Source organism: Podarcis bocagei (genome assembly GCF_964188305.1).
Source record: "Podarcis bocagei genome assembly, chromosome: 14".
Lineage (NCBI taxonomy): Eukaryota > Metazoa > Chordata > Lepidosauria > Squamata > Lacertidae > Podarcis > Podarcis bocagei.
The window spans coordinates 54,209,080-54,228,700 of record NC_138139.1 but is presented as its reverse complement, the minus strand read 5'-3'; the positions used below and the strand labels follow the sequence as shown (position 1 = coordinate 54,228,700).

Below are 19,621 nucleotides of genomic sequence, written 5' to 3'. Positions count from 1 at the left end.
GATCTTTGGACCCCCGTTAAATCTTCCGAAACAAAGTCCAATAACTCTGGCTCCCTAAAAAAAGATCACTGCCATCTTGGCGCCTAGACATCTTCACTTGGTCACAAGTGGCTGATAGCCAGATGCAAAATGCGCTTGGCAAATTTCAAACGCTGCCAAGCGAAGATTAGAACCCTGGTCTCCCACTCTAACCATTAAACAATGCTGTCGCTTTTTTATCTTGCCCTACTCTACCAAGGACCTGGGGTGAGAGCAACCGAGGCGCAAGAGAGGGGTTCAGCAGGATGATGCAGTTGAAGTAACACTGAAACAATAACTGAGCAACTATCTAAAATATTAATTACCCTGCTAAGATTGGGGGGGGGGGACCAACCCGCTTTTAATGCCTAATAAAAGTGTATGCCTCATAAGAAATTAACCACCATAAGGAATGTACAAGCACACTTCGCTGAACCGTTCCAGAGGCGGTCTTTAAACAGGAGATTGATGTGAAGGAGGCTTGGCGGATAATAGAAAAAAGAACCATCGTAAAAGCTTAGGCTGTGCCCTAACTCGCTTTCCAAGCCAATACTGCCTTGCAAGCCATCGACACAAAACGTACATACCCAATTTGAATGGGAATTGCTTCTGCCCGCTGTGTAAACTTGCAATGGCTTCTTCAATCCAAGGAGACAGACCTGGGCATATATACCAAAATTTCCCCCCCACCCTCTAGCTCCAAGTCAGTCTCAAACACTACCGCTTTGCAGAAATGCAGAAGGCGTGCTTTGGAAAGAGCAAGTCTGGAATCAAACCAAGGCACAATTTAGTAAGCTAAGGCTGAACTCCTAAGCATTACTACCGTAGAATAAGTCCAAATGAATTCCATGGGACTCACTTCTGGGCAAATAGGCTCAATATTGTGCTGTAAGAGTGTTTTCAAGGACTTAAACCAATTTCGCCTGAAGATCGACGTGTACATAATGTCTTACATTAGCAAGAAGTAAAGCTTTGTTGTCCTTCTACAGATAGTCTCCTGTTGACACGATATGAAACTTTGCTCCATCGAAAATGCAAGCAGAAGAGGAGGATGCAGACAAAATCCTGAGGCTCCCCGTGGCTTGTTTGTGTAACGTTAAACCACGGTTTAGCGTTACAAGCAACACTAAACCATGGTTTAGAATTACAAGTGATCCCGGCTCAAGAATATCCTCCAAGCAACTGGTCAGAACTTTTGACACTCTCTCTTCCCCCCCAGGGCTTTTTTAAACCAGCCATCTAACCCGGCTATATGGGGGACCTCTTTGTCGGTAATTTTAACTCGCCGTTCTTGTAGATTCATCCGCCAGATTGTTTTAACAATATTCACGCAGGACACGAGTGGCTCAAAGGAACTTTTCACTAAGGAATCCTACTTCAACACACTTTTTAAAATCAAACAGCAGAATAAAAAAGCTCCAACCCAGATAGAAGACTTGAAAAACCTGCCCCCGCCCCACAATCCAGCTGCACCCTCTCCTTTCCAAAACAGACCCAATCCAGAAAACTCTTTCTTGCAAAATCTGCCTGCTTAGATCTGGCAAAGAAAGCTGTATTGTAACTTCCGAATAAATGTTTTAAAACAGTAACAGTAACAACAATAAAGAAATGAATAATATCAATAATAATAAATTTCACTGCCAAAAAAGGGTGACTAGACAATCCATTGGGGTGGCCATAACCTAGGTTTAAGGTGCCATTTGGTAATTAGCTTATATATATGAATTTCTAACACTGGCATGTATATCCCTGAACAGATTGACATGTATTTTAATATTTTGTTGGATGCCACCCAGAGTGGCTGGGGAAACCCAGCCAGATGGGTGGGGTATAAATAATAAATTATTGCTGCTATTCTTATTACAAAGGAGAAGCTGATTTATTATCAGCCCATTTGCACTGGCAACTTGCAAAAGAAGCAATCTGATATCCCCCCCCCCACCCAAAGGTTTCTTAAAAGTTGAACATTATCAAAGGGGCTACTTGACTCACACAGCGTGGATCTGTTGATTTCAATGGGTCTTCTTCACATCCAGAAGCGGCTCAGAGCCGCGTCCTTTGACATAGCAAGGCAACGGGAGCGCAGGGGAAATTCTCCAGCGCCTGCTCAAAAGCACACAAGGCATGTTTCTCGACCGCAGAGTCCACATTTCCACTTGGAACTGGAGACAGGAAGCTGGCTCCTCCACATGTGTGCAGCTGTAAGCCAGACAGGGATTGGCTCTGTGAGCGGATTTCGGGATACAGCATCCTTTGGGCTCCACAAACAGAAGAACACACAGACGCTGCTGGCTCGGAGGCCAGGAGACCGAGGCAGCTCCAAAAGAAGATTAACACACACACACACCGGATGGTTTGATGTGGTGATGGGCATTTGGAGAGGTCCGTCCCAGAACAAACAGAGACGGCTAGAAACAGCGGCCCAGTTCCGAAAAATCATTTAACCACTAGTGAAAAGCTCTCGCTCTCTCCCTCTAAAGAATATTCCAAGCTTGGCTACCTCCAATTCCTACAGTTTCCAACAACTGCGTGCAGAAGAACATTACAACAGCTCCACCACTGAATGGAACCAACTTCTAATTCCACTTCCAGGCTGGCCCTCTCCCCACCCCAGATGATACTGGGAAGCTTATAATAATAATATTAATTATTTTTATTATTTATTATTTGTACCCTGCCCATCTGGCTGGATTTCCCCAGCCACTCTGGGCGGCTTCCAACAAAGATTAAAAATACATCAAAATGTCACACATTAAAAACTTCCCGAACAGAAAGGCACAGAGGCACCTTGCCCCTAATACAGTGGTACCTCGGGTTACATACGCTTCAGGTTACATACACTTCAGGTTACAGACTCCGCTAACCCAGAAATAGTGCTTCAGGTTAAGAACTTTGCTTCAGGATAAGAACAGAAATCATGCTCTGGCGGTGCGGCGGCAGCAGGAGGAGGCACCATTAGCTAAAGTGGTGCTTCAGGTTAAGAACAGTTTCAGGTTAAGAATGGACCTCCGGAACGAATTAAGTACTTCACCCGAGGTGCCACTGTAGCTGCCCCTAAGACCAAATATTTACAGATACACTGCGTTGAAATGTGGCGATCATTTCCTAGGTGTCATGGCTGAACCCTACGATTCCGCATGGACAAAATCAACCTCTGTCTTTAAAAAACTACGGTTGGAATAAACCTATTCAAAATAAACGACTGCATATGTTTTGCAACCCCGCTGCCTGCCCGCCAATGCTTTTGGTTGCAGAGTTTTTGGTTCCAACTCCCCTTTCTTGCACCCAAATGAAATGAGAGCTAGGATCGTGCTAACAGGCGCACAGCTTAATCAAGCTGCACTGGCTAGTCATCCTCCAGCCCCCACTCCAGGACTGCGCTAGGAAACAAGCTACTTCAGATTCCTATAAGACAAGATCTACATAATACTTGAGAAAGTGTTTCACATTCCTGGGCACGTACGTCACTTTCAAGGTGGCCGGTCACATTTTTCCACCTTGCTCTAGGGCATCTTCCTGTGCTCCAAAAGTTTTCGGACTACAACTCCCATAAGGCCCTGCAAGTGTTGGCTGGAGCTGATGGGAGTCGTGGTCCCAAACATCTGGAAGGTGCCAGGTTAGGAAAGGCTGCTCTAAAGCTTCCCTAAACTTTATAAATAATGGTCAAAACAAGGATAAGAGCTGCTGTTAGGCAAAGAAATAACAATACGTCTTCTGTCTAAAAACGCAGCGTAAAACATGAACAGGACTTCCTCCTCACTTGTTCTGTCTGAAAATGTGAGCCATCCTCTTCCAGAACAGTTTTTAAACGTTCAGGCAGCCAGATCTATGCCAGATCCCTCTGTTGTTTACACCAGGGGTGGCAAACTTCCAAGAGACTGCGATCTACTCATAGAAATAAAAACTGGCAGTGATCTACCCCCTTTTTTAGGGGTTCAGGTCAAAGTTGTTGAGCTTTCTTTAGGGAGGGGAATAGCCCCGTTTTACTGGGGTTTGGTAGGCATAGATTGCTTAGCTTTTTGGCCGGGCGCAACATTTTTACATTATTTTGGGGTCAAAGAAAAACAGCAACTCACCGAAGGATCACTGGGGGAAAAACAGCCTTGGTTTGTAAACTTCCATATTTTTTTGCTCTATAAGATGCACCCGACCATAAGATGCACCTAGTTTTTAGAGGAGGAAAACAAGAAACAAGAAAGCAAAGCCAAGCCTCTTGAGCGAAGAGGGAGGAGCGCTCCCACTGCGCTCAAGAGGCTTTGTGTGGCTATCCCTCTTGCTCTCCTGGCTTCAGCGATAGCTGCGCAGCCTGCATTCGCCCCATAAGATGCACATACATTTCCCCTTACTTTTTAGGAGGGGAAAAGTGCATCTTATAGAGTGAAAAATAAGGTGCGTCTTCCGTTCTCCAACAATGGAGGGCAGGGCGAGGGGGCAGGGCCAGAAGGGGGCCAGCGATTGACCAGGGATCACACAGGGATCGACCAGTAGATCGCAATCAACCTGTTGAACATCCCTGGTCTACACCTCCCTGGTCGAAGCTCACACTGTAAGCACCTCGGGGCAGAAATCTGCCTTGATTTTTTAGAACAGCTCAGCCATGGCAAAGTGCAAAATGCACTCGCAGGGTGCACCTCTAAGAACATGGGGCATGATCCAAGCAGAAATAGGCTCTTTTACGCCCGACCGATACAGCAGGAAATATTTAAGTCGATGCTTAGCTCTCCATCGAAGTCAGCGGTGCAAAAGCTAATGGCTGAAATACGTCGGGGGGTTGTTTTAACAGACACGCAGCAGACACAGGCGCGAGGGGAAATGGAAGATGATTGAAATTTTGCTACTTGAGCTTCTGTTGTGTAGTTGTAGAAAACAGAACAGCAGAGGAACTTGAGTTTAGGAAAAAGGTGTGTTAGAAACAGCTCTGGTTTAGCACTGGTGGTTATGTGGTGAAAGTAGTTCCTCAGAGAACGGGCCTTGCTGTTCTCTCTTACCCTGGGCATGCACAAAAACAAATGCACACACACACACATCCTGATAATGTTGTTTTAACCGCAAGAATGGAGCGTCCAAGTGGTTTGTGAGATCATCAAAACACAAGAGCGCAGAAGCCACAACGAGCCTTCGGCAACGACGAGAGCTCAGCCCTGCAAATTAGAAGATTGCATGAGTGACTTCGGGCTTTCAGATACTTGCTTTTTAATGTCAAAACCGTAAAGAAAGGGAATACGAGGCTAGCTCTGACTTGCAAAACTGGCCTTTGCATTGTTATCGCCGCTACTACCACTGCTGCTATTGCTGCAAACATCACACCTGTCCTCCCTAAGGACCCCAGGATGGCTATGTCATCAATATGGTGGCCTGGGAGTAAGGAATGCCCTAAGATAAATCTGGCACAGGTGTGCCTCATACCTGCACTGTCAGCTTCCGTCATATGCTGAAGCCTCTTCACCATTTGACACCTGATGCATACACACAAAGGACCTCCCCTAATCTTCTGTTTGCAAATTGTTCTAATTAATTTTAATGCTTGCACTTTTACATCGCTGCAACCAGTCCCAGGGCGCTATTGTGAAGTGCAGGTTAGAAACCCAAGCAGCAGTTAACAATATCGTCTGCATTTTTTTGAATCCCTGAATAGAAAGCTTCTGCCAACCTAGCAGTTCGAAAGCACACCAGTGCAAGCAGATAAATAGGTACCTGCTTCCTTACAGAAGCCATCTGCAACCGGGTGCCCACCATGCTGACTGGGGGCGGTCCACATTGCCTGGAGGCCACCAGTTTGGGTCAAGCAAGCGGATAGCCAACCCCCCCCCCCATTTTAAAGAAAAAGTCCACACTGCAGCAATCTACGATCCAAGTTTAGGAGCACTGTGCGTGCTCCTTCCACACAAATCTACAAATGATATAGAGTTAAACTATAGACTTTTTCATAGACATCTGAAGGCAGCCCCCCCCCCCCCACGTCTGGAAACTTTTGTTGTTGCTTTCCCTCTGTTTTTGGTTCCAGAGCCTCTGACATATTTTATCCTTGCAGCAAAAGTGGCCAGGATCTTTTCGGTGTGTTTGGTGGAAATGAGGGTTAATGGAAGTTGGGATTCTCAGAAACTCCTTGCTCACTGCACGCCACAGAAACAGATCTCTTTCGAGAACTGACAGCGTTGTCCTACCAGAAAGTGCATTTCTGGTTAATCATCTGTGCTTTCACTTCACGACCTGCCTTCAAGCTGAGGTTGCTTAGCCCTGATCGCAATGACCCCTGTGAAACAGCCTCCCTATCCGTCACTGGGCGATGGTGCTTTAATTATTTTTCACAGTTGCGCTGTCTCATCTGCGAAGTGGACACAAATCCTGCAAACGACACAGCTGCGAAAGACGAGCCTACTCCTTGCCGGCGACATTCTGTCTGAAGCAGAGCATAAAGCATAAACCCTCGTGGAAGCAACACAGGAGACCCGGCGAAGTTTCCAGCAAGCTATAAAAACTCTCCTCTATCCAGAGGCACAACTCTTTCCACGAGGGAAGGCCCCAAAATAATGGCATTCTCCTAATGGAGCCAATGTAAACTTTAAACATTAGAAGGCAGAGGAGAGGGACATACGAGGCACTCTTCCTAAAGCTTTGCCACTTTTTGTGTGTGCAAATAATTCAGACTTGTGGAGCAATTCTCAAATACAGTGGTGCCTTGGTTTACAAACAGTCTGGTTTGCATACGTTTTGGATTACAAACACGTCAAATCCGGAAGTTTGCAAACTTATTTTGGATTGCAATCCATTTTTTTGGATTACAAACAAATATTTTTTTTTGAGGCCCCATTGGCAAAAGCGCACCTTGAGTTAGATCCTGTTTTGGTTTACAAACGGACCTCCGGAACGGATTATGGTTGTAAACCAAGGTACCACTGTACTTCTGCAGACTCTGAATCCTATTTGAAACAGAAATGGCCGGCTTGCAACATCTCACAAGTGCACATACGATTCAGGACGTATTTCCAGTAGCAATAAAAGCATAGGGTTTGGGGACTGGAAGATGGGAAGCTGCCTTATACTGAAGCATACTATTGTTCCATGTAGCTCAGTACTGTTTACACTGGCTGGCAGCTGCTCTCCGAGATTTCAGGCCGGAGTCTCCCTCAGCCTTCTGCTTGCAACGGAGAAGCTTTGCCACGGAGCTACAAGCTCTTCCCCTAAACGATATTCAATATTTTCATATTCAATATTTAGCCGGAGGAATTAAGATTGTGCCAGAAGTATGCAACTTGCCAGTTTGCAAACCGGGCCAAATATTCTCAGGGAGACACAGCCAGCAGATGCCAGTACAAAACAAGCATCATCCATGGAGATAAAATTGCCCGACTCGGGTTCAAACCCCTCCTTCGTCACGGGGGCATAAAACGGCTCGGGTGACACAGAGCCTGAACGGCAGTCCTTGCAAATGCAAAGATGCCACCGGCCGTTATGCGACGGTGTAGTCTTCGCCTATCTCTCTCTCTCAGCTCCGACTTCCAAGCTGTGCAAAAGAAGCAATCGCTTATGTCAGAGCTGCAGTGAATTGTACATAATGCTCGTATTTTCAGGTGGACTCAGTGGCGCAGAGTGCCTTCCATCACTTTGGCTGGTGGCCGAGCTACACCCCAATCTGGACAGGGATAGCCTAACTTCTCTGCTCTGCTCTGCTCACCTCGAGGTTAGACTACTGCAACGCGTTCTGTCTGGGGCTGCCTCTGGAGTCGGTTCGGAAACTTCAGCCGGTGCAGAATTTGGCAGCCAGGTTGCTCATCAGAACAAGACAGTTTGAACATGTGACATCTGACTGCACTGGCCGCCAATTCATTTTCGGGCCCAATTCAAAGTGTTGGTTTGGACCTAAAAGGCCCTAAATGGCTCAGGAACGCAATACCTCTGGGACCGTCTCTCTCCGTATAAACCAGGCATCGGCAAACTCCGGCCCTCCAGATGTTTGGCACAACAATTCCCATCATCCCTAGCTAACAGGACCAGTGGTCAGGGATGATGGGAACTGTAGTCCCAAACATCTGGAGGGCCGGAGTTTGCCTATGCCTGATATAAACCGTCCCAACTCTGCCCTTCCTTGTGTGCTTCTTCCACGAGAGGTCGGGAGGGTGGCAACACAAGAACAGGGCCTTTTCTGCAGTGGCTCCCCACTTGCAGAATGCTCTCTTGCCTGGCACCTTCCTTAAACACCTTTAGACGCCTGGCAAAAATATTCCTCTTCAACCAAGCCTATGGCTGATTAACATCTTATACCCCTTTTAAATGTGTTTGTGGGAGGGTGAGCTATCGGTTTGTTGTTGTTCTTGCTTTTATCATGTATTTTGTGTTTTCCTATTGTATTTTTATGTTGTGAACCCCCCTGAGATCTGCAGATGAAGGGTGGCAGACAAATTTAATAAATGTTGTTATTGTTTAGTCGTGTCCGCCTCTTCGTGACCCCCTGGACCAGAGCACGCCAGGCACTCTTGTCTTCCACTGCCTCCCGCAGTTTGGTCAGACTCATGTTTGTGGCTTCGAGAACACTGTCCAACCATCTTGTCCTCTGTCATCCCCTTCTCCTTGTGCCCTCCATCTTTCCCAACATCAGGGTCTTTTCCAGGGAGTCTTCTCTTCTCATGAGGTGGCCAAAGTCTTGGAGCCTCAGCTTCAGGATCTGTCCTTCCAGTGAGCACTCAGGGCTGATTTCCTTCAGAATGGAGAGGTTTGATCTTCTTGCAGTCCATGGGACTCTCAAGAGTCTCCTCCAGCACCAGAATTCAAAAGCATCTATTCTCTGTCGATCAGCCTTCTTGATGGTCCAGCTCTCACTTCCATACATCACTACTGGGAAAACCAGAGCTTTAACTATACGGACCTTTGTCGGCAGGGTGACGTCTCTGCTTTTTAAGAGTACAACTACTCATAGAGTTGTACTAGTAGCAGTTGTACTGCTCCTAATACAACTACCCATAAAGTGCATTAAGAGTTGGTTCTGCTGCTGCTTGATGAGCGAGCAACGGCATTCGGGAGCACAGGAAGAGGCTTGCAGGATCAGGTCCCGAACTCACCCAGCAAGGCATCCTGTGTCCCACTGGGACCAACCAGATTCTTCTGGGAAGCTTACGAGAAGGGTGTTGCAGCCAAGAGAGCTCTCCCTACTCCTCCTCCTGGCAAAAATCCTTGAAAGCGTTGTTGTGAGTGGCATCTGGAAACAAAAGCCACACACACGAAGGCACATGACGAACCTAAAAAGTGACAAAGCTGAATTCCCACGCTGCTTTCCCCCCGCTCCTTCCAGCGTTGGATGCAACAGGTACGTACAAATTTACTCTGCATCAACCGAGCTCCTCGCAAGCAAACTTCATTTCGCAAACCATCTGCGGCTGAGGGAACATAAAGGCTGCAAAGAAACATTTCTGCAGCCGAGGCCTAAATGCTCGCATGCCCTAAAGAACACAGGAAAAACTGGAACTGTTTACTTCGCAGGAACTGGAGGGCAAATTCCATTCAGGAAAAAAAGGGGGGAGAGTTGCATCATCTGTTTTACAACTCAGAAAGGGAGGGGCGTGCCGTTTATTTACTGTGATCATAAACAGTGGCCGAGAAGACATTTTATTGTTCAGGGTTCCCTGCAGCATGCAAGCCAGTGCACATTAAGACCCCCTTCTCCTTTAAGCGCTTGGAAGGAGAAAGGATTTCTCCAACCACGAGTGAGAGGCTGTCTCTTTTCACTCTCCTTCCATTTGGCAACGACAACTGCAATTCGGTAAACGAAATAACAAGGTACACAAGAGCTTATGGGAAAAGTACAAGAATGCCCCCAGCTCCCCGAGAAAAGGAATTGGAGGGGAAAGGAAAAGAGAAAGCAGCTTGTTTTACAAGCAGAAATTAATTATACTGACATAGTCCAAGGGTATAGCCTTCGAAAAAGGAAAACATTTCAAAGCCCAAATGCCTCAGAGGAAGCAAGCGGCTTGGGATTTATAACGAAATTACTAAACACAAGGAAAACAGCCGGCAGAAAAAGCAACTTATTAAAAAAAAACAACGGATCTGCTAGATACGAGGCTGGTGAGCAAGAGTCGTGCCCTTGGGTCTGCGGGGAGGAAGAGAAATTGCATTATCCTCCACCCCCAGAATGGAGGACGTCAAGTTTTAAGGCACCTTACAATAATGGCACATCAAAGCAATGCTGTGCATGTGGGGAGATGTTAGAAAGTGGCATTTTGACAGATGGACACTTCATGCCACTATGCCAGGGGTTTTCCTAAAAAAATGACAACAACCCTCTCTGCTGTCAAGGAACCCCTTTCTGCATCAAACAACAGAATCAGCGCTTGTCTTCTGGTCCACAACAGTAGCAAACACAGAGAAGAGGAAAGATTCTGGGGCAAGTCCCTGGGCACACGCTGGGCTCAAAGGAAGCACATGCCAAACATTTTGGGTCTTGTCACTGCCCTGAATGAACCGGGGCGCACAACTTAGCTGTGATTCCTGTCCTGATGATTCTTGGGGTCCCTTCTAAAAGTCTAAGATTCCACAGTGCCCACACCATGCCGTCTTCCTCCAAATGCAATGCAATATAATTTCCCCATTTAATCCGGATTTTACCATTACTGCAAAAAACAAACAAACAAACAAACCAGGAAGTTTTTTAAAGCATACATGCAAAAATTGTAAATGTAGGTTGAATGGGGCGATAGGAAACGGGGTGGCATTTGGATGAGAAACGCATCATGTCAACACTATGGAAAAACGTACAGGGAGGAGCAGAATGAAGGCCACAATCCAGCGCCACGAAGGAGCACGCTGCTTTCAAGGAACTCCAGAGGTTTCCTGGGCTACAGTTTGGAAACCACTGCAATGGACCTGCCCCGTTGGGGTGGGACGCGACACTGATGCGCAACACAGTCCAAGAGCGTATCATGGCTGCGCAGGAAGAAGACCAGAAGGAACTTGCTTGTACCCCAATCACTAGTGGAGGATTCCCTATCAATAACCGGGTTCCCAGATCATCTTGCTGCAGGGAATGAAGATGCAGCTTCTCCTCTAACCCCCAACCTGCATCAAAAGCCTCTTCTCTGCTCTTGCAGGACCAGGTGGGATTCCTAGGCTATGATTTGGGTACCCTACTGGAAAACAAACCAACCAACAAGAGACTGCAATTTTGTACGGATGAAGTTTCTCCAATCTTGGCAGGATCGGAGAAAGAGCAACATGTTCACACGCATAACTCGTCCGTTCTTTGTGGACCAAGGTGCTTCCCATCTCCTTTGGCAAAGTTTGCCCCTGGGGCAGGCCCACAGCTGTCGCTCTGCTTTTTCCATCAGTGGAATCTTATCCTCACCCCCCAGAAAGCCAATATCCCTCAGGAATCTCTCTCTCCCCCATGGCGCAGGGAAACCCAGCCCAACTCGGGAGTATTGTCATATACAGTTTAAGGAGCTAACCAACTGTGCTCTTCAGTCCAAGAAACAACTGGCTTCTCCATCTTGCCCGGCTGCTCCCCAAGGCGTCCTTTTCCTACTTCAACTTTCCTCCAGGTCCTTCTCGTTTCTTTGCCCCAAATGTCTCAGCTGTGTTTGCAAGCCATGGTTTACAGAACATGGAAATGGTGTGCTGAGTAAACACTGGGCAGCCGCCTTCCCCTCTCCTCCTAAGCACAGAGCCGGGAGGGCTTCTGGGGAGATTAGTTTCGCTTTCAAAGAATGCCGGCTGAATCCCATCTCGGATGCTAGTCAGTTAAACAAGGCAGGTTCATAACTCCCTGGTTTGAAGTTGGCACGTTTTAAACTCACCGGAGTTGATTGGCAGCCAGCATTGGCAGGACACCATATTCTCCACAAATGGCACTAATCTCGGCCAAAGCCCATCATGCCAGCCAATTTGGGAGGACGGGAAATGCACAAGCCCAACATTTCGCTTGCCCTTCCTGTAGCTCGTCCGCGCAATGCTAAACGACGGTTTATTGTTACGTGCGAATGCAACCACTGTGTTCGCCACAGATTGCCTGGAGCAGGTCTTGGAAAAGAAGTCATCTCCTGCTTCAATGGCAGAATCCTTCCCTTTCTAATGTCCATATGGTCTCTGGGCTTCATCAGATAAAACCCGCCATTTCCCTCAGCTAGCTCACAAAGCTCTGGCTTGTCTCACCGTCTCCCATCACAAACAACTCTTTTTGTGGGTTGGTTTGAAATCCTTCTGTTAGCGCTGAAATTTATCGCAGGTGTAAGTTTGGGTCCCTCTAATCAGCGATGGCCAAACTTGACCCTCCAGCGGTTTTGGGACTACAACTCCCATCATCCCTAGTTAACAGGACCAGTGGTCAGGGATGATGGGAACTGTAGCCCCAAAACAGCCGGAGGGCCAAGTTTGGCCATCACTGCAACCCATCTCTCAACTGCAGGAACGATCAGAGATGCGAGGGCGTCGCAATTCAAGATGGCGCCCCACAGCCATCATGAGCTGCGTAGACCTTAAAACTCCGACAATGAGTTAAGGGCACCGAAATGAACATCTGTGCCAAATTTCAGCTTTAACAGATGCATTTGAAATGAAAATAACTTTCTCTTCGAGGGGAACCCCGTTTCCACACATCTGCTTCAGGGCCCACTGTCTTGCTTAGACAGGGAGCTCAACAGACATCTGCCTCCTCAAAATCCCCAATTTGACCCCGGGGCGTCCTGCCTGCTCCCCCCCCCCCCAAGAAGGCAGGCTCTCTCTCTCTCACACGCACACCATCCCAGGAGGAATCCCCTTTAAGATGCGGGAGCTGGGCCTTGCAAGTCTGCTGCAGCCCCTGAGCCATTTCAAAAGAAAAGAAATTAATAAGAGAACAAACAAGGCGGATTCAGGGATCGATAGGGATGATTCCGTCCCCCAGAGCTCCATCTTCCAACGCTTTTCCTGTATTCTGTACTTATCCACTCATAATCGTTTTTCTTTTTACTGCTGACGGACCATCGCCAACCCAGATTATTTCCTATTTGTCTCAACCAACACCCCACCTCAGAACCTGCTCCCGGAGCATGCAGCAAGACAAGAGGGCTCTGAGGCATGTGCAGAGTCCATTTCCTCCACCACGGAGCACCTGCAGAGAGCCGGGTTTCCATGCGGACAGGCAGGCCTCCATCCCATCGCCAACTTAGTGCCACTCGCAGATCCTACTTGCCCATCTCAGGGCAGGAGGCGCAAGGAAACCCATTTCTCAGTGGGCCCAATTCAGCTCCGGGACCTAGTTTATTCTATTAATTATCAGATGACCGCAAGGGGAAATTCGCCTGAGATCAGAACGATCCGAGTTTTGCTCACCAACTCATTCCTAGGATGGGGGATCCGGCCCCCAACATTCTCCCTCTCTGTCCCGCGGCCGTCTTTCCCCCCACCCTGCTCGAATGGAGACACCCACACCTATGTACCTGGGTTCCCCTTTCTCAGAGAAAGATCCCTTTTCTCTCTCCAAACCCATAACTCTTCCCTCCACACCTTAAACCACATATGGGGTTCCCCCTTTTCAAGGCAGAAACCCACACTCGACTCTCTTTCGTCCCCCCAGTTTTCCAAGCCCAACAACTTTCCTTTAGAGTAGGTGTGGGTTTTCCATGCCAAAATACACACAAACGCAGAAATAGTTTGGGGTTCCCCTTCAGAAGGGGCATCTCAAGACCTGCCAAACCCACCCCAGAGAGGGCTCCCCTTGACCACGGCTCGCAAACCCACCCTCCTACGTCAACCCCCTCCAGGGCTTCCCCCTCCCAAGTAGGTTCCCCTTTCCCAAGACCACCAAACCCCGCTTTTAAAAGTCTGTATATTTTCGGATTTTCTTGATTTGAGATTATTTACATCCTGCCTTTCAGGATACAAATTATTCCAAGGCTGCTTGCCATTAATGAGATTATTTTAGGGGGGAAACCGCAGGGAAGGCCTGTCTAACCACCTACATGTATGTAAATTCCCCCACCCCCAAGTTGGGGGATGCCCTTCTGTTCCCCCACCCCCATTCCCAAGACCCATAAAACCCACGTGTGGCTCCACCTGACAAGAGTCATGGGGTTTCACTCCCACAGAGGGGTTCCCCCCCCCAGACAAACACCCTTTTCTTAACACCCAAACCCACGTGCGAAAGTTTCCTTCCTCCTGTTCCTCGCCCTCTTCGCAAGACCGATTCAAACCACATGCAAGTGCTCCTTGTCAAACACACACACAGCGGCTGAATTCTATTTTAATGTACATTTCTTTTCTTTTTTTAATGCTTCTCCTTCGTTGGCCACCTTGGGCAGACTTGGTCCAGCAAGGCAGCCTGAAAATATTTTCAAAAATAAAAATACACACCCGCCCGCAGGGTAACTTTCAGACTGGGGATCCCTTTCTGAAGACCTGTGAGACTGACACATGAAAACTTGCCATAATAATAATTTTATTATTATGTACTCTCAACATGGGGCTCGGCTTCCTTCTCTTCCCCACCCCACCCCCTGGATGAAAGGTAGTCAGGAGTCTTCTCCTACACTGTGATGGGGGCCCCACGCACCCCTGTGGGGGTTACCAGATTTTTTTCAATGAATCCAGGCACACTTTTCAATTTCTGTGCATGGGGATGGATTTTGTCAGGGGTAAATCCAGGGACTGTCCCTGGGAAACGGGGATGTCTGGTAACCTTACTCCAGGTGGGGTGGGCATTAACCCCGCTCCCTCAAAATGGGGTCCTCCAGTTCTCTTCCCCAAAACCCATTAATACACAATACACATAAATGCACACACCCAAGCGTCCCATCTCCTTCCCTCAACTCTCTTTCTGAAGACCCATTAGCCCACACGCGGGGTTTCCCCTGCCAATAGACACAAGGGACACCTGTGGGTCTCCCCCTCAGGACTGGCACCCCCTTTCCACATAAGCTTTCCCCCCCACCCTCAGGGGGGCTCCCCTTCCTTCACCCTCCCACAACCTCTCTTCCCAGGACCTGTTCATGCGCACGCGCGGTTTCCCCTGCCTAGGTGTACATGGTGTTTATGTTGGGGGTGTTAACATCCCACCACCACAAATTCTCAACACACCTCATCTGTGGGATGCATCAATGCTCACCCCTACAACGCAGCTTACACATGGATCTCCCACACCCCCATGGCCCAGTCTACATGCAGGTCTTCCATGCCTCCATCCCCACAACCAGCCTATACACGTGTGTGTGTGTGCCTGCACACCCCCACCCCCACAACCCAGCTTATACTCCTCTCCCTAACCCCCTTCCCCACGAACCAGCGTATGCATGTGCTTCCCTAACCCAGATCCCCACGACCCAGCCTGCCCGCGCGTCTCCTTAAGCCCCATCCTCACGGCCCAACTTGCCCGCGCGTCTCCCTAAGCCCCACCCACCCCGCAGCTTGCACGCCGGTCCTCCAACCCCAAATCCCCACCCGCCAGCCAGCCTGCCCGCGCGCGTGTCGCCCATTCCCACGACTCACTGCGGGGGCAGCTGCAGGGCCGGGCCTCCCCTCCTCTGGAAGGCGCCGTCGACGAAGACGCCGTTCTTGCCCAGGCAGCGCAGGTAGAAGTGGGGCGCGCGGAAGGAGAGCTCGAGGTGGCGGCGCGAGATGAAGCTGGAGCGGCCCATGTTCACGTCCACGGCGCCCTGCGACGAGTTGCGCCCGATGGTCACCGTCGCCTGGCGCATCACGAACTCCACGTCGCGGCCCTGCAGGCGCGCCAGGGCCGACGGCACGGCCAGGGGCAGCGCGGGCGGGATCGGGGCCGGCCCCGGGCCCTGGGGAGGCGAGGCGGCGGGCGCCCCGGGAGGCAGCGGCGGCGAGGGCGCGGCGCGCTGCAGCGCCAGCAAGGCCCTCGCGCCGGGCCCGTCCTCGCCCGCGGCTGCAGCCATCTTCGCGGCGGCCCAGGCAGGCAGGCAGGCAGGGGCGGCCGCCGACTACGCACCGCCGGCCTCCGGGGCGGGGCCGCGGGAGGGGAGGCGGGCGGACGGGCGGGGAGAGCGGCCCGGGCTGCCCAGGCGGCGCGCTCGCAGGCCGCGATCGGGAGACGGGGCGCACGGGGTCCGGGGCGCTTCTCTCCTCCGCAATCCCCTCCCTCCCCGGCTGCCTCCTCCTCTTCCTCCAAAGACCTGGCAATGGGGTGAAAACACACCCACACGCAGCGCCCTGGGGTGGGGGAGCTGCAAAAATAAAGGGGGGCGCACGGGTTCGAGGGCGTGCGCTCCCCAAAGACAGGGCAGCGCGCGTAAAGGCGCACGCTCCAGTGGCCCGCGGTGGGAACGGGGGCGCACGGCTTCGGGGAGCAAGGGCCACTTTGTGCTTGGTCTGGCTCTGCCCCACAAGTCGTCTTCCTCTCCCGACCCCAAGGCAACGCTGGGGGGGGACGGGACGCACAGGGGCTCGCTCTGCACCCTTGGGTGGGTACGTGGGGGAGCAGCCGACGGGCCAAAGGGGCGCGCAAGGGTTGGCGTGGTTGTGTCGTCGATTTCTTCCTCCCAGCGCCCCGAGCCAAAGGCAGGGCGACGCACGCGGAGGTGCTCGCTGTCATGCCCCTGGGGTGGGTGAAGGGGGTTACAGAGTTTGGGTGAAGGTGCCCTTTTCGAAGGGTGCCTCCCTGCTGTTATTTCTCCCTTTCCCAAAGGCGTGGCGACGCGGGTGAAAACACACCGGGGCGCTCGCTTAATGCCCCCGGTTGTGGGTGCTTTTGCAAGGGGAAAGGGGTGCCGCGTTGGGGTGCCAGTGCCCGTTTCGCAGAGCGCCTCCTTCCCCGCGCCACGCTCTCCCTTCCGCTTCCTCCTTCCCCTCTGCAAAGGGACGGCGACACGGGAAGGAAAGGCGCATAAGCGCCCTCGTGCAAAGGGCGGAAACCGGACGGGGCAGCGCCGCGAACCGCGTGGCAGGGAAAGCAAACAAAAACAAAAGTGCGCGCGCAAACATGTGCGCGCGCCCTCCCCTTCTCCCTTTGCAGTTCCGTCTCTGGGCCGGGGAGGAGCCGTGCAAAAAATAAAAAGTGCGTGGGTGCTCGCAGTGGCGTAGCGTGGGGGGTGCAGGGGGGGCCGGCCGCACCTGGCGCAACATCTGGGGGTTAGGGGGCGCAAATTACTTGCCTTGCCCCGGGTACTGACAACCCACGCTACGCCACTGGGTGCTCGTGCAATGTTAGGAGACGGGGCGTGTCGGCGCGTGGGAAACGGGTTTGCATGGGAGCGAAGAAGGCGCTTGAGCAAGGGTTTGGGGGGGGGGGTAGAGCACGCTTATTTCAAAAGGCGATGGGGTAGGGGAACAAGGCGAGGGCAGCACTGCACAACCCTCTTGCAGGGGAGCGTTGCGGCCGCGGAAGACGAGCACGGCGGGGCTGGCAGCTCCGAGCCCCGGTTGCGAAGCCATCCAGCCCCCGGGGGCAGAGAGGCGGCGCGGAGATGACAGTCATAAGGAAGAGTTCAGATGGTACCTGGTTGTGCATCCGCCTGACACGATAACGCCCCCCCCCCCCGCTGCACTATGCATTTAAAAAGCTACGGTGCCATTTTAACTGTCATGGCTTCTTGGAGAACTGTAGTTTGCAGAGGGTGCCGTGAGTTGTTAGGCTCCTCTTCCATGTTGTTGTTGTTTAGTCGTATAGTAGTGTCCGACTCTTCGTGACCCCCTGGACCAGAGCACGCCAGGCACTCCTGTCTTCCACTGCCTCCTGCAGTTTGGCCAAACCCCTCTTCCATACCCACCAACATTTCTCCAGTGAAAATGGGGACATCTAAGGAAAAGTGGGACATTCCAGGATCAAATCAGAAACTGGGGCAGCTTCTCTAAATCAGGGACATTCTTGGAAAATAGGGTCACTTGGAGGGTCTGCTAGTCCCCTCACGGAGCTAGCATTCCCAGTTCTTACCTGGGAAGAGGGATTGAGTGTTCACTTTGCCGACAAAGGTCCATATAGTTAAAGCTATGGTTTTCCCAGTAGTGGTGTATGGAAGTGAGAGCTGGACCATCAAGAAGGCTGATCACCGAAGAATTGATGCTTTTGAATTCTGGTGCTGGAGGAGACTCTTGAGAGTCCCATGGACTGCAAGAAGATCAAACCTCTCCATTCTGAAGGAAATCAGCCCTGAGTGCTCACTGGAAGGACAGATCCTGAAGCTGAGGTTCCAATACTTTGGCCACCTCATGAGAAGAGAAGACTCCCTGGAAAAGACCCTGATGTTGGGAAATATGGAGGGCACAAGGAGAAGGGGACGACAGAGGACGAGATGGTTGGACAGTGTTCTTGAAGCTACCAACATGGGTTTGACCAAACTGTGGGAGGCAGTGGAAGACAGGAGTGCCTGGCATGCTCTGGTCCAGGGGGTCATGAAGAGTTGGACACGACTAAACAACAACAACAAGTTTTGTAGCTCTGTGAGGTCTCAACAACACATTATGCTTCATAAACGATTGTTCCCAGGTATTTTGCAAACGAAGCTCACACACATATCCTGCTTGCCTTTCTCTTGTTGGAGACCGATTGCAAAAGGGTTGATAGGCTTGGAGTTACGAACATCAATGCATCCCCTCACAAGACACAGTGGTGACAAGACACAGTAGTGACTGAGAAGCAGCAGGAAGGAATACACACTGCCGTTGTGGCGCTTGAAATGCCCAGAGGCAACTTCCAGCACTAAAATTCGTACAATGCTTATTGTAGGAGTAAGTTTGTGGAGCTGTGTTGCTTGTTTGTATAGCAATATGGCATATCAATGTGCACAGACCTGGAATGACATAAGCAACAAACACAAGTGCTTTGCCCCAAGGCAATTGCAATCTAAATACAATAGCAGTACAATAAACAGCAATGTTAAGAAGCAAGGTTAGTCTGCCCAAATGCAGCCTCAGATAAGGGCAGCCTGATTCTAAACATGTTTACATAGAAGTAAGTCCAGATATTTTCAGTGGGACAGGGAAACCAAATCGGGGGTTTAGGATTAGGATTTCAGATGGGTGCCCCCTTGCTGATTTTTTCTTTTCTTTACATGCCTTTAAAATATTTTATATAACTTACCATATTTTTCGCTCTATAGGATGCACTTTTTCCCCTCCAAAAATGAAGGGGAAATGTGTGTGCGTCCTATGGAGCGAATGCAGGCTTTTGCTGAATGCAGGCTTTCCTGCCAGGCTACGAAGGCTTGCGGATAGCAGCCTGAAGCCCGGGGAGCACAGCGCCAACTCCCGCTGCGCACCCGGGCTTGCGGATAGCAGCAGCGAAGGTGAAGCAAAGCTCGGGCTTCCCCTGCCCCAGGCTAAAAAGGGAAGCCAAGAGAGTCAGCGGGATGGATCCCACTCGCTCTCTTGGCTTCTTTGCTCTTTGGGGCTGGGGGGGAATAATTTTTTTTCCTTTATTCCGCCCCCTAAAAACTAGGTGCGCCTTATGGTCCGGTGCGCCCTATGGAGCGAAAAATACGGTATATCCAGCCCCCTTGTCATAATCGATCTCAGGGCATGCCATAGTGGTGTAAAACAGCAAATAATCACAAGACAACAACACAATTAAGAAATACGGTAACAATAACTAATCCACCAGTCAATAATTTGGATCAGCATAGCCATGCCAATGTATGTGCAAGGCATATAACCTCACTCGCCCAATACAAAAAAAGAGAAT

The 19,621-nt window shown here is 50.3% G+C and overlaps 1 protein-coding gene and 2 long non-coding RNA genes across 5 annotated transcripts in view; all 3 read right to left on the bottom strand.

The window, feature by feature from the left end:
- FOXK1 (forkhead box K1) overlaps positions 1-15,896 on the bottom strand; it is an 84,111-nt gene extending 68,215 nt beyond the window's left edge. For both annotated transcript variants that reach the window (XM_081169529.1, XM_081169530.1), the window contains exon 1: positions 15,469-15,896. In XM_081169529.1, the coding sequence (XP_081025655.1) occupies positions 15,469-15,881 (413 nt within the window). In that variant the 5' untranslated portion in view covers positions 15,882-15,896. The remainder of the gene's footprint in view (positions 1-15,468) is intronic.
- Positions 1-19,621, bottom strand: part of LOC308573146 — a 201,984-nt gene that overhangs the window by 75,164 nt on the left and 107,199 nt on the right. The gene's annotated exons all lie outside the window — the stretch shown is intronic.
- The window catches only part of LOC308573107, a 96,106-nt gene that overhangs the window by 71,715 nt on the left and 4,770 nt on the right, over positions 1-19,621 (bottom strand). The window lies entirely within an intron of this gene.